The sequence below is a fragment of the Diachasma alloeum genome, unplaced genomic scaffold (assembly GCF_001412515.2).
Source record: "Diachasma alloeum isolate Michigan unplaced genomic scaffold, Dall2.0 Dall_scaffold_78908, whole genome shotgun sequence".
NCBI classification, from domain to species: Eukaryota; Metazoa; Arthropoda; class Insecta; order Hymenoptera; family Braconidae; genus Diachasma; species Diachasma alloeum.
Window position 1 is genome coordinate 67,420 of NW_021683643.1, and position 12,940 is coordinate 80,359.

The 12,940-nt window shown below is 39.2% G+C and overlaps 2 protein-coding genes across 2 annotated transcripts; one reads left to right on the forward strand and one right to left on the reverse strand.

Moving 5' to 3' along the window:
• Positions 1–1,709: 1,709 nt before the first annotated feature.
• Positions 1,710–8,185, forward strand: LOC107047919 (17-beta-hydroxysteroid dehydrogenase 13). The gene is made up of 7 exons (XM_015270841.1): positions 1,710–2,155; positions 4,554–4,727; positions 4,805–4,981; positions 6,045–6,194; positions 6,292–6,548; positions 7,711–7,836; positions 7,909–8,185. The coding sequence occupies exons 2-7, from the start codon at positions 4,584–4,586 to the stop codon at positions 7,973–7,975; spliced, it is 921 nt and encodes a 306-aa protein (XP_015126327.1). The 5' UTR covers positions 1,710–2,155; positions 4,554–4,583; the 3' UTR covers positions 7,976–8,185.
• On the reverse strand, positions 7,913–12,449 carry LOC107047918 (symplekin). The gene is made up of 3 exons (XM_015270840.2): positions 12,249–12,449; positions 9,060–12,179; positions 7,913–8,410 (listed from the first exon to the last, which is right to left on the reverse strand). The coding sequence occupies exons 1-3, from the start codon at positions 12,300–12,302 to the stop codon at positions 8,246–8,248; spliced, it is 3,339 nt and encodes a 1,112-aa protein (XP_015126326.1). The 5' UTR covers positions 12,303–12,449; the 3' UTR covers positions 7,913–8,245.
• Positions 12,450–12,940: the final 491 nt, after the last annotated feature.

A 12,940-nucleotide genomic window follows, 5' to 3' on the forward strand; every position in this document is an offset into this window, starting at 1 on the left:
TTGGTTTGAAACGGAGAGCGTTGTTAATGGTGGGAAATTCGATGTCCCACCCAAATGGAATACGAGACGCCTATGAATCTGCATAACACCTGTACATTTTGCTATTTTGTGAAATTATGTACGGGAATTCGAGTTTCACGGGTTCTCAATTATTCATCTGCGTTAATGTCCATGTGGACGGTCGTGCAACTGGAAAATCATGAATTTATCGTGAATATAAAATTCTCTTTCTGCGAGGGATCTGCTGTATCGGCTCGCTGCGAGTTGACTAACTGTATGATCGACACTAGAGCATTTCCCCATTTTCAATCACAAATATTCAAACGATTCTGAATGATTCCGGTCAATGAAATCACGAACTTTTTCCTCATTTCGTTTTGAATATCGTAAAATGTACCGTTTTTCCACTGCAATGATTAGTCTTGTTTTTGAATGTCTCGGACATTCTTGGTGACTGCTGATAAACGCGATATCGAATCAATCAATTGCCGAAAAAAGAAACATTTCTTCGAAATAGAGAATCTTCTTATTGTTTTTACATAACACATGTACACTTCAATATTCTGTAAAATTCCGTACGGAAATTCGAGGTTTAAGGGTTCTGGATTATTCATCTGCGTTAATTGTCATGCGGATGGTCATGCTGCTCAAAAATCATGAATATAAAATTCTCTTTTTGTGAAGACTATGCTGTTTTGGCTTGCTGTGAGATGACAAACTCTATGATCGACATTAGAGCATTTTTCCCCTTTTCGATCATAAATATTCAAGCGATGCTGGACGATTCCGTTCAATGAAATCACGAACTTTTTCCTTATTTCGTTTAAAATATCACAAAATGGACCGTTTTTCCACTGCAATAATTAGTCTTGTTTTCGATAATGTCGAACATCGTTGGTAACTGCTGATAAACGTGATATCGAATCAATGACTTGACGAAAAAAGGAACTAATTTCTTCGAAATAGCGAATCTTCTTATCGTTTTTACATAACACCTGTGCCGTTTAATATTTTGTGCAATTATGTGAAAATCAACAAATTATCGAGAATATAAAATTCTCTCCACAACCTGCATGATCGACGCTAGAACATTTTTCCATTTCCGATCATAAATATTCAAATGATCCTGACCGATTCCGTTCAATGAAATGACGAACTTTTTCCTCATTTAGTTTAAAATATCATAAAATGTACAGTTTTTCCGCTGCAATAATTAATCTTGTTTTTGAATATCACGAACATTGTTGGTGACTGCTGATAAACGCGACATCGAATCAATCAATTGACGAGAAAGAAACTAATTTCTTCGAAATAGCGAATCTTCTTATCGTTTTTACATAACACCTGTGCCGTTTAATATTTTGTGCAATTATGTGAAAATTAACTAATTATCGAGAATATAAAATTCTCTCCACAACCTGTATGATCGACGCTAGAACATTTTTCCATTTTCGATCATAAATATTCAAACGATTCTGACCGATTCCGTTCAATGAAATGACGAACTTTTTCCTCATTTAGTTTAAAATATCATAAAATGTACAGTTTTTCCGCTGCAATAATTAATCTTGTTTTTGAATATCACGAACATTGTTGGTGACTGCTGATAAACGCGACATCGAATCAATCAATTGACGAGAAAGAAACTAATTTCTTCGAAATAGCGAATCTTCTTATCGTTTTTACATAACACCTGTGCCGTTTAATATTTTGTGCAATTATGTGAAAATTAACTAATTATCGAGAATATAAAATTCTCTCCACAACCTGTATGATCGACGCTAGAACATTTTTCCATTTCCGATCATAAATATTCAAACGATTCTGACCGATTCCGTTCAATGAAATGACGAACTTTTTCCTCATTTCGTTTAAAATATCATAAAATGTACAGTTTTTCCGCTGCAATAATTAATCTTGTTTTTGAATATCTTGAACATTGTTGGTGACTGCTGATAAACGCGATATCGAATCAATCAATTGACGAGAAAAGAGACCAGTTTCTTCGACACTGAGAATCTTCTTATCGTAAACAAATCGCACACTTTTCTAATCATGAAATGTGTGGAGATATTTTCTACGGGAATATAAAGGTTATGAACCAGAGTGATATAACACATATCAGTGCTATACAGCAGCAGTATTTTACTAAAAGGTGAGATATAAATATGGACCTTCAATCTGACATTCTGTCAGTCTCAATTTATCCTGATCCAGAAATTTGCACAGATATCGGAATGAATCTTGGTTTTACATAACTATAGTGAGCGTCATTACAACTCTATTTCTGGAGTGTCAATTAAAAGTTATTATTTTCGATCGTGTAAATTTTCAGTAAAGGGGAGATGGTAAAGTATTAATACAAAAATTCCGAGTACAGTGATGGAGCTTCCGTCACCCCACTCGGACTTTTGAATATTAATACTTAACCTCAGTTGTTTCGAATAGCCCGAAATATAACATCTGAGAATATAACATGAATGAATATCACACAGATGAAGATCATGATTTCAAAAAATCACAAAAACAATTGTTTTTGTGATCACTTAAGTGATCATCCTCAAAAAATTATAATTGGTTGGACCGTAAATTATTCATATATTTACTTTTAATAAGTTGTCTAAATGCGGAGATGAAAAAATACCAAAGTATTCATAATTTAATAATCCTTAAGGAAATTGTTATAAAACGATTCTGCCGATTTCATAAGACACAGTGAACACGAAGAGAAGATAAGATTAAAAATTACAAAGTGAACAGAGTAATCGAGGACCATACTGAAACAACTTTAACATTTGATTTGTCTTCAACGAATTTTCATTCGCGCCAAATTAAACATTACTTTTACTCTATGACTCTCTACTATACCAACTCGCAATTTTTACTATGTTCAGCAGTAAATTCGTGAACATAGTAATCCGTGAAGGCGATACCTTTTACGACCCGCATAATATCATCAATATCATATCTTGCAATGCGACTGATTACACGGAGAGAAATGTTCAGTAAAAATTACAGAACTAACAGTTCGCTCACCGATTACGGAATCAACTCAGAGAATTTAAGTGACGGTATCGTAAGTTTTCACAGGAGATTCAGGTAAAAATAACGGAACGCTCTGGAAAAATTCCGTGATTTTAGATAGAAATTACGCGACAGTTCCGTAAAATTTCCTACAACCACATTTCGCGGACTTATGGAAAAGATGCGTATTTTTTATTGAATATTTCTCTCTGTGTATCAATACATTCAGTTCTAGTAAGATTTTTAATTGTAATGAAGAAATATGAGAGTATAGTTTCATTGAAACATTTTCGATTACTTCAATGAGAAGAATTTAAGGCGATACGGTTGCAAAGCCCCATAATGAACCAAACATATTAAACGAACTTGACACAAAGTTAAGAACGTCAATGTGATATTTTATTGATAATTCGTCGCCCGATTTTTCATTGCGTATCCCAGTGTTTCATAACGGGTTAATGACTCGAAGGCGGTCTTCAGCAATTTCATGATCAACTGGGGTGTTTCCTCCCCGCTTGCTGCGCTCGCCAACCCCTTGCCAGCTCGTTGCAATACGTTGCAAATGGTCTAAAATGCTATAAAACGTGAAGAAATTATATTTTGAGGGTCATGTTCGTGTGTATGTACGTGACAACTTGTTTCTGATTCCTACACTGAGAGGAAAATAAACACGTCAAAAAAATCTTGTTTGTCCCAACAAAATCATCAGTTGAAAATTGCCAAAAAAGAATTTGTTTGGTTCGAATTTGAAAGTCTCAAACATGAATAATTGTTCTGCTTTCGATAGCAACGAAATATTTGACTCAAGAGGCGGATAATTCACACCAGACGGTGCCTTTTCAGGATGAAAATATCTCATATAGAGGATTTATCAACAAATATTTTATCCCCAAGTTACAAGATTGCTATCATATCATTATTATTGTTTCATTTAAGGGTTCATTTGTTGTCTGTGATTATTAGACAGCCCAAACGAAAAACTACAATCCCTTGTTTCGCATAAAACAACGATTTTTCGGGAGCAAAATACGTATGGGAGTATCGAATAACGAAGGAGTAGTGCTAGAAATGACATTTCTTGCGTGTACAGAGAATGCAATCTTTTTTGAACTACTAAATTTATTTCTGCGACAAAAATTTTTCATTCCGGCGCACTCTCTGCATATTCGGCACAAAAAAATCCTTTTTTGGTAATTTTCAAAAAACTTTTCTCGGCACAAGTAAGACTTGTTTGAAAACTTTGTCGTTTTTCTTTCAGTGTATAATCCCACTCTTCATTTGGCCCTTACATTTTTCCCCTCAACTTCCTATCGCCAGAAGTCGATTTGGATTTTTATAATATAACGAGATGGATAATTAATTGAATGGAAGGAAGGCCCGTCTATAATTGCCACTTCCAGGGATACCCTCATCAGGGGCTCTTTATTCCTTCAAAATAGTAAAAAATCGCAAACTCAAAACATCTGATTGCTCATTAAATCATATTCATGACAGGGAGAATCATCGAATTACTATTTTTCTCCTTCCAGATACCTCTCATTCGCTCAGAACCCCGCGAAATGTTATTAAAGGTATATTCCCTCGTGGTTCTGACCCTAGATTTAATAACATTGTTGTGCGGCATTTGGCTGTCGATAATAGTCGCCCTGTACCGCACTCTGAGGCCTCCACCTCTTAAACAATTGAACGGAGAAATTGCGATGGTTCGTAACCGTGGAGGATTGATAATTCGATATTTCAGGAAAATATCATTGGAGTTGATTATGAATGTTGATTCAAGGTGGTGGGGGTGGGACGTGGAGTTGGCCGAGAAATTGCCATTCAGCTCTGTCAGCTTGGTGTTACTGTTGCCTGTGTTGATAAGGATGGGGACATGTGCGAATCTACTGCTAGACAGGCAGCGAAAAATACTGGTCGTGCTAGGGCGTACATCTGTGATGTTACGGATAAGGAGCAGGTGAGATGATTGATATTTTCGTAACGCAATACAGGAGTTTGCATTTGAAAATGAAAAAAATGGCAATTATCGGTAGAATTAATTGATCTCGGCGTGAAATATCAAGAGAGGCGCTCTTGATACTTCATGCCGAGATAATTAATTCTATTGATAATCGCCATTTTTCAGAAATTTATTCGCAGGAATTTATCCCGAATTATTAAGGATTCGCGCCGGTGGAATTCAGTGATTTTGTCACTAATTTTTAGTGACATTAGCATTAATTTCCGGTGACATCGTCACTAATTTTACGGGACTTATCTCCAGTTTTCAGGAATCTATCATGAAATTTCCATGATGAAAATGCCTGATAATTCGTGAATAATCCTCACGAAATCTGTGGGCGTATTTCTTGTCATCCCTTGATTTCAAAATAATGATTTTTTAATTATCTCTAAAACCAGAAAGTTTAGAAAAAATTGTCAGATTTTTTTTTTCAATTTTCTAAGGCGTAGGTGGTCCCTGGAACTTTTGTTCTAAATGTATCCATTCAGAAATAATTGCAATATAGTCACTGGGAAATCTTTGAAGTCCTTTTGATTTACTTTTTTGCAGGATCATAATCTTTGTATTTTTAATAATCCCAAACTAGTAGGTTTATTTATCGGGTCAAGCGACTTTTCCCTAGTAATATTCCCCTCCAAACCTATTTTTTCAGGGATAGTTTTGAAAAAGAATGTATGAACTCTGAGAAGAACCCAGCTTCGCCCGCGCAGAGTGAGAGAAAAATGAATACCAGAATTGAGAATTCCTACAATTAAAAAAAAACACCTCAATGTTTTCGACTTTTCTAAAACACCCTAGAAGTCAAGAAAATTTGAGTGTTTTCCAAAGAAATTCATAATAATCTCTAAAATTTGAGTGTTCTAGAAAAGTCGAAAACATTGAGCTGTTTTTTTAATTGTAGAAATTCTCAAAGATCCTGGTATTCAATTTTCTCTTATTCTGCCAAAATAAATCTGAGAACTCATTTTCCTCTTCCTTCTCCCAAGAATCACAACTCCTAATTTTTCCTTGAATGCAGGTTGAAAAAACAGTAGAAACAATCTCTAAAAACCTAGGAGTAGTAACAATGGTTTTCCACTGCTGTGCAGTACCAAGTCCTCGTGTCCTGCTGCAAGGGCCCCAAGAAATTCGAAAAGCAATGGAACTATCAGTGATAAGTCATTTTTGGGTAAGCAAGTACCGAACCATCTCACCCAAATGAATTACCCCCGACCACTGTATTCAAAGTTTAATTCTGAATTCCACTCAACGAAACTCTCATTCAGCTGCTGGAGTCCGTTCTACCAGGCATGGAGCGCGCTGGTCGTGGCCACATAGTTGCGCTCTCGTCAGTCGCTGGATTCTCTGGTGGCCCAAGTAGGAGTGGCAGAGTACAACTTTCAACAGCTCAATTTGCTGTACAGGGCTTTGCCGAGTCCCTTCACGCTGAATTTAGACAATCAAATAGTAATATTGTCATAACACTCGTGCATGTCTATCCATTTATCGTGGGAGCCGAGATGGCCAAGGACATACGGTTCAGGTGAAGTTTATTTTGTGTCTTTCTTCCACTCAGATGAAATATTTTTTAAGGAAGAGTGGGGCAAAATGAAACAGTCGAAAAACGAGTGTTTGACGCGATTTCGGCAAAAAAAAAATTTTTTTCATCAAAAATTTTTTTTATTAACTTTTGTTTATTAACTTTCCTTACTCTTGGGAGTATTGACGAATTCTATTCTACTGAATGGAGAATAATGATTTTCCATTCAGAATTAGATTGTTAGAATGGAAAATTATTGAAAAGTTTTGATAGGAGCAGATTTTATCAATGGATAATTGAAAAGAAAATGAAACAGTAAAATCCAAAGTCCAGAGGAAGGCCCAGGGGGTGACCCAAAGGGGGAAAAAGGAAAATGTGATGCTGAATTTAAATCGAATGAAAAAAGAAAGGTGTAATCGGCCTAATGTAATGAATTGAATTATAAGACGAATAGAAAATTATTATTCCCATCAGTACTCCCAATAATACCAAAAGTTGATAAAAAAAATTTATTTTTTGCTTGAATTGCGTCGAATAATCGTTTTTCGGCTGTTTCATTTTGCCCCACTCTCCCCTATATGAATAATTCCATGAGAGATTAATTATACGACCTGGCTTCTCGTGGTGATATCTTACACGATTTTGATGATTAATTTGATTTTTGAGTTTTCGTTTAGAAATTACTTTTAAAAGTTCACAATTAGCTTCATAATTTTTACGTTTTCGTACTGTTGAAAATTACTGTTTAGATTTTTTCAATGAAACACCCCAAATTATCGAAATTATCGACGAATAGATCGGTTTTTCTACTGTTTAAAAAATATGAAATTTTCCTGTTATTTCATTACATAAAGCGACATTTCTGGCAACAGAATCGAATGTTGACAGTCTGGACCTTGGAAATTTTCTATTTTTTAAGAAAGATGTAGATTCTCCTTAGAATTTCCGGATTCAGTTCTCGTTAACAGTTTTTTTTCCAATTTTCCAAAATCGTGGGAGACATTCTGTTCTCGTGAAAAATGGTTGCATCACTGAACTGTCGATGAAAGGGGGAAATTTTTTCTTGTAAAATGCAATTCTTCCTCTTTGAACATTAAAAAATCGTCAAAAGTATCCATTTTGCCCCCATCTTCCCCTATAACAGTGGACTCTCGTTTTGTTACAGGATACCTAGTTATTTTGGAACAATGCCAGCTACTGAAGCAGCTAAAAAAATTTTGGACGGTGTACGCCGGAATTATGCGGAATTCAGTGTGCCAGGATATCTATTATATCTTGGACACTTACTCAGGTAACTAAAAATTAAAAAAAGAATAACTTTTTCTATTGGTACAGTAAGAGACTAATATTCTTTTCCCAAAAGGATTCTCCCCAAAAAGGCGTCTTTCATGCTGCGTGACCTACTGGACACTGGAGTAGATTTTGGATGATCTCAGAACCACCAACATTTTTCAAGCATTAACAACATCGAAACCCAACGCAAAGCAAGACTGACAGTCCACCTCCAGTGTCGCACAGAGGATTTACTGTGATCAACCACAATAATTCCAATCCTTGGATTAACATCTGTAATATCTATCATCGAAATACAGCACAATATTTTGTTATAAATTTTATCAATAGAAAAATATAGAAAACAACGTTTGTTATGTACAAATCATTGTTCAAGTTCACTGCTTTTATTGATCATTCATCAGTAATTAATCTAAGCCTGGGGGGGCTGGTTCTGATAAATCAACTTCCATGCTTTCTATTTTTTGTTCTGGTGGATAGTCTCCCGGTGGAGCAATATCAAAATCGTCGTGCATTTCCATTGTTTGTTTTCCCTGGATTACGTCCATTATCGATTGTGGAACATGTGCCTTCTGAAAAATCAATCATTAATTTTGAATTAATAACAATACTCTAATGAGAAACAAAAAAGAAATTTAAAGGGAGACTACTGCGAGTTATAAAACTCCCAGGATATCAAAGTGAGATCTGTCGCACGTTAAATATCCATTATATATCTATAAAAACGAAGAATGCGTGTAAAAATAATACTTGTTTACAGCTGTTTAGCCCCGCAAACGCAGGTTAATTTTTTCAATTTTTCTAAAAATCTGTAGAATTCCAATTATGAATTCCTTTTTTAAACTTGATCTCTAGATAGCCAATTTCACTGTTTTATTCAGTAAATGCATTCCCCAAATATAACATTTTTAATTAGTTCTAGATATAAAAAACTTCAAGAAATAAAAAAACACAAGATTACGTAAACAAAAACAACAATAGCTACTTAAAGATCGAAATTGAAAGAAGTAATTCGTAATTGTTATGCTGCAGATTTTTTAAAAAGTTCAGAAAAAAACCTCTGTACCTCAACATTCTTCTTGTTTATACATCTATGATCGACCTTTACCGTATGAAACATCTCATCTTCACTAACTATTCAGAACATTTTGCTATCCAATGCAATTCCATCCAATTAATTCAAAATAAAAACCTCCCCCTTCAATATAAAAAAAACAATACTTGATTCTCCGCGAATGCCTCCACATGTGCCCGCAGTGGTCCCTTCAACCCCGGTGCCATATTGAGCGCCTCCCCGAGTTGTTGCGGTGGTAACTGCAGTATCACAGCAAAACTCTGTGGCTGAGTGCGTTCACAACATTTAACAAAGCCCTCCCACACCTTCGGCTGTTTCCAAACTTGCTTAAGAATTAATCTCTGCAAAATATTCATGACAAATCCACTGAGTCTCGGATACAACGACAAACTCTGTATGACTGTTCTCATCAACAGCGTAGGGAGTGGATTGAGCTCCATAAGATGCTGCATCACCACAGCCAACGTTTCCTGAGTGTAAACTTGTTTCTCAGCGAAGCACAACGACGTAGCTTTGATAACAGTCTTCAGCTCAGCTCTACTAGGATCAATTGTGTGAAGAGCGATGAGCAACTCAGCTGGAGTCACTGGTGACGTATGAGGAATGCCACTGTCATTGTTGTGAGTCCCAAGAAGTCGATTGAACACTTCCTTCACAACAATGGGATTGAGTTTAATGAGTTTCGGTAGTGCTGCCATTACTTCCTTCTTCGAGAGGCCATTTAGCACTGGAATGAGGAATCTCACATCAGACACTCGTGTCTGATACAGATCCCTGACTTTAGCAACGAGCTCAGCACTCGGTGGTGCTTTTTCAGTTAAAATATGGATAATCCTGGTGACAAGTGTCTCAGCCCCCTTAGGGCACATCTCCACGAGCTTCAGTAACTGAGGACTGGCCATCCCTAGGGATCTCACTGGACCCTCGACCAGCCTCAGGACTATCCTCTTCACATCAGCCCCCATCGACGAGTAAACCTTCGCCAACTCGTGTATCAGATCCTGATGTTTACCCAGAACAGCAAGATAAAGTTCTAAACAAGCTCTGGTAGTTGACTCCGACCAGTGCTCCTCCACCTGCTCCCTTCCCCTGTCCTTTCCAAAGACAATCTCCGGTGGATTCTGCAATCTCAAGAACCCCAGATAAAGAACCGTGTACTCCTCAATGAATTTCGTTAATTCAGGCCTGCCATACAGCTCCACAACCAGACTGATGGCCATATCCCTGATGATTTTCTTCTCATGTCCAGTGTGACACAGGAGAACATTCAAGAAGGTCAGTCCCTTGGTGGGTCTCATGATGACGAGATCCTTGAGAAGAGTGAGAGGAGTGAGATCCCATTTTTCATCTGAAGAGACACTCTTCAAGGCCTCAACGGCATCCTCCGTTATCAGAGGAGCCTCCAGGTACAATCGAGCTAGCAGAGAGTCTCGATCCTTCCCCTGAATTCCATCGATCGCAGAGATGAGGGTGCACAGTAGGAAGTTGTAGGCTTGATGGGGTGCCTCATGGGGTTTTGTCCCCAGAATTGTCCTCCTCTGGAAGCCCTGCAGCAGAGCGTACTCTTCGTAAAGCCAACCCAGTGCCAAGTCCAATCGTGTTCTCATTTCCTCAGTTATGTAACGCAGAACAGCCTCTTTGATGTAAGGATTGAAGGTGGCAGCAAGAGTCGTGAGGATTTTCGATCTGACTCCAGCAACTCCACCGAACACTGCACTCTTCTCGGCTTTCAGAATCCTGTTGACTGCCATCAGCAGCATCTTCTCTTTGGTCTCTTTGGCCAGGGGCTTTGTCACATCATTCAACTTCAAGACCTTCACTCTGTTCCTAGCTTTGGCGAGATTCTTCTCAGCTTCTAGGGTGGCTTTGGCTTCCTTCTCCTTCTCCCTGTCTTTCTCTCGTTTTCTCTCGCGTTTGGCCTCTGCCACTGTTATCGTTGGATTCTTGATCAAATCCTCCATAACAATGTCCTCTTCCTTGAGATTTTTATTAGTCTTTTTAGCTTTAGCTTGTTTTATCTGAACAGCCAGGAGTTTGGAAATTGTTTGACGCTGGAGGCTCACGTCTGTCGTTGCATTGGGTACGTATTCACGCTGGAATATCGAGGTCATGGTGTCTGGCACCCATGCCATGCTGTCCATCACCAGTTCTGCGGCTATCTCAACGCTCAGTCTCTCAGCAATGAAGGATTCTGATAGTTCTATCAGCTCGGGGGGCTTCACGGGAGGGACTGGCGCTGGTGGGGGCTCTGGTTCCTCAGGGGGAGGAATTATGGGATCTAGTTTTAGGCGTTTCGAGGCATTGCTGATGGACGACTCCTGCTGGCGTTTCTTCATCCTTCGAATGTCCTCAGCTTTGGGGTAGACCTTCAGGATCTCCTGCTCTTTGGCTCCCAGTTGGGTCAGTTGTTTGGCTATTGTGGGGGCAAACTCGATGCTCGCTGGGTGCTTCATCAGGTTCAACAGGGTTAACTTCAAGTGCTTCTGGACACTCGTCACCTGCGAGTCTGATAACGTCGGGGGCAGGTCGTTCTGGAGGCGCTGGAGGGCTGTGATGACGTTGGACATGAATTGGGGACGTGTCTTGGCAATCAGCGCGAGACTTCCCATGCACGTCATCAGGTTCAAACTGCTGACGTGGGGGGAACCGTGGAATTTTATCAGCAGGTCCATCACGCGGTTCGCCTCCTCCTCCAGTTTTCTTCGGCGTGCTATCTTCAGGGTCAGGGGGATGTCCTCCAGGGAGAAGTCGTCTGGCTTTCTGGGCGTGTCTGGGTCGGGGTACGTCTGCAGGAGAACCACTCCCTCCAGGAGTTTAACTGCCTGGGTTCGGATTCCGTCGTTGTCACTGTCTATCATGCTGATTATCTGGATCTTCAGGTCACTCAAGTGGCCCCAGGCTGCCTCCATCTCCGGGGTGACGATAGCAGCACTCGAGACCCACTTCAAGACTGCTCGCAGGATCTTACCGCAGGTTCGCAGGGCACGTTTTGTCACCACTGGGGCATCGTCTGAGACTAGCCTCGACAGGGTCAGCAGCATTCGGGGAATTATCTCCGGGCTTTTGTCACCAGCTTCCTCGATGAAGCCGCAGACTGTCTTTCGCACTTCGGAGTTCTTGTCAAGGGAGAACTGGAGCACCTCCTCCAGGTAGCAATCCAACAGGTCGGGGTCCTTCTTTATGAGGATCTCCTGGAGTTTAGACAGGTTGGTTATTTTTAGGGTGTCGTTGGATGTCATCGAGGCCTCGTTCAACCAGTCCACGACCTGCAAGTTTAATTAGTTTTTTGGGTGATTGTCAAGGGTGAGTGGGGATTTTTAGGTTATTTGTGTTACCATGTCGCTTGAGCCTCTCTCCGGCTCGATCTTCTTGTTCAGGCGGGGATCCATTGTTAATTAGTGCTTGCTAGTGGGCATTCATGGGGATTATAATCTCCGCTTTGGAGAAATTGGACGATGGGAGTGAGAGATGTGAGGCGAGACAAAAGTCAAATTTGTCGTTTACCGGTACTTTATGTGTTGAAGGAATGGCTGGGGGAGGGGATAGTTTCCAGTGGCGTTGAAGGTGGGAGTTTACAACGCAGCGAATGTAGTTGTTCGCTGAAATGAAGGGGGGGGAGAGCTCTGGTGCAGCAACACGCTGAGAAATGGCGGGATTATTCTCATTTCAAGCGGAATTACAAACTGAATCGAAGTAGAGCAATAGGTTGTCAGCCGGAAACTATTATTTATAAACAAATGACGATGGTAAGTCACTTGTAATTCGTTGGCAGATGAATGTAATGCATTTTTCAGTGTTTAAGGATTATCTAATTGATTGGTAATTTAAAAAAATGACGACGTTGTAATTAAGAATCAACATTCACTTGACGAAGAAATTCGATTTTGTTGGAAGCAGAGTTTCTCCTTCTAAACATTCAAGATCTGACACTTCGGCCCCAGGTGAAAAAAAACATTTTTTATTTCTGCATTTCTGGGGCCTCCAAGTGTTTCATTGGCATCAGAATCGTTAGCAGATGCAGAATCAA

Bases quoted from the DNA above. Each gene is read 5' to 3' on its own strand.
- LOC107047919 (XM_015270841.1), top strand. From the start codon at position 4,584: ATGTTATTAAAGGTATATTCCCTCGTGGTTCTGACCCTAGATTTAATA. The intron at 6,549-7,710 runs GTGAAGTTTATT...GTTTTGTTACAG, and splicing joins GCCAAGGACATACGGTTCAG to GATACCTAGTTATTTTGGAA. The intron at 7,837-7,908 runs GTAACTAAAAAT...TTTTCCCAAAAG, and splicing joins TATCTTGGACACTTACTCAG to GATTCTCCCCAAAAAGGCGT.
- LOC107047918 (XM_015270840.2), bottom strand. From the start codon at position 12,302: ATGGATCCCCGCCTGAACAAGAAGATCGAGCCGGAGAGAGGCTCAAGC. The intron at 12,180-12,248 runs GTAACACAAATA...TTAAACTTGCAG, and splicing joins AGAGAGGCTCAAGCGACATG to GTCGTGGACTGGTTGAACGA. The intron at 8,411-9,059 runs GTATTGTTTTTT...TTGATTTTTCAG, and splicing joins AGGCATTCGCGGAGAATCAA to AAGGCACATGTTCCACAATC.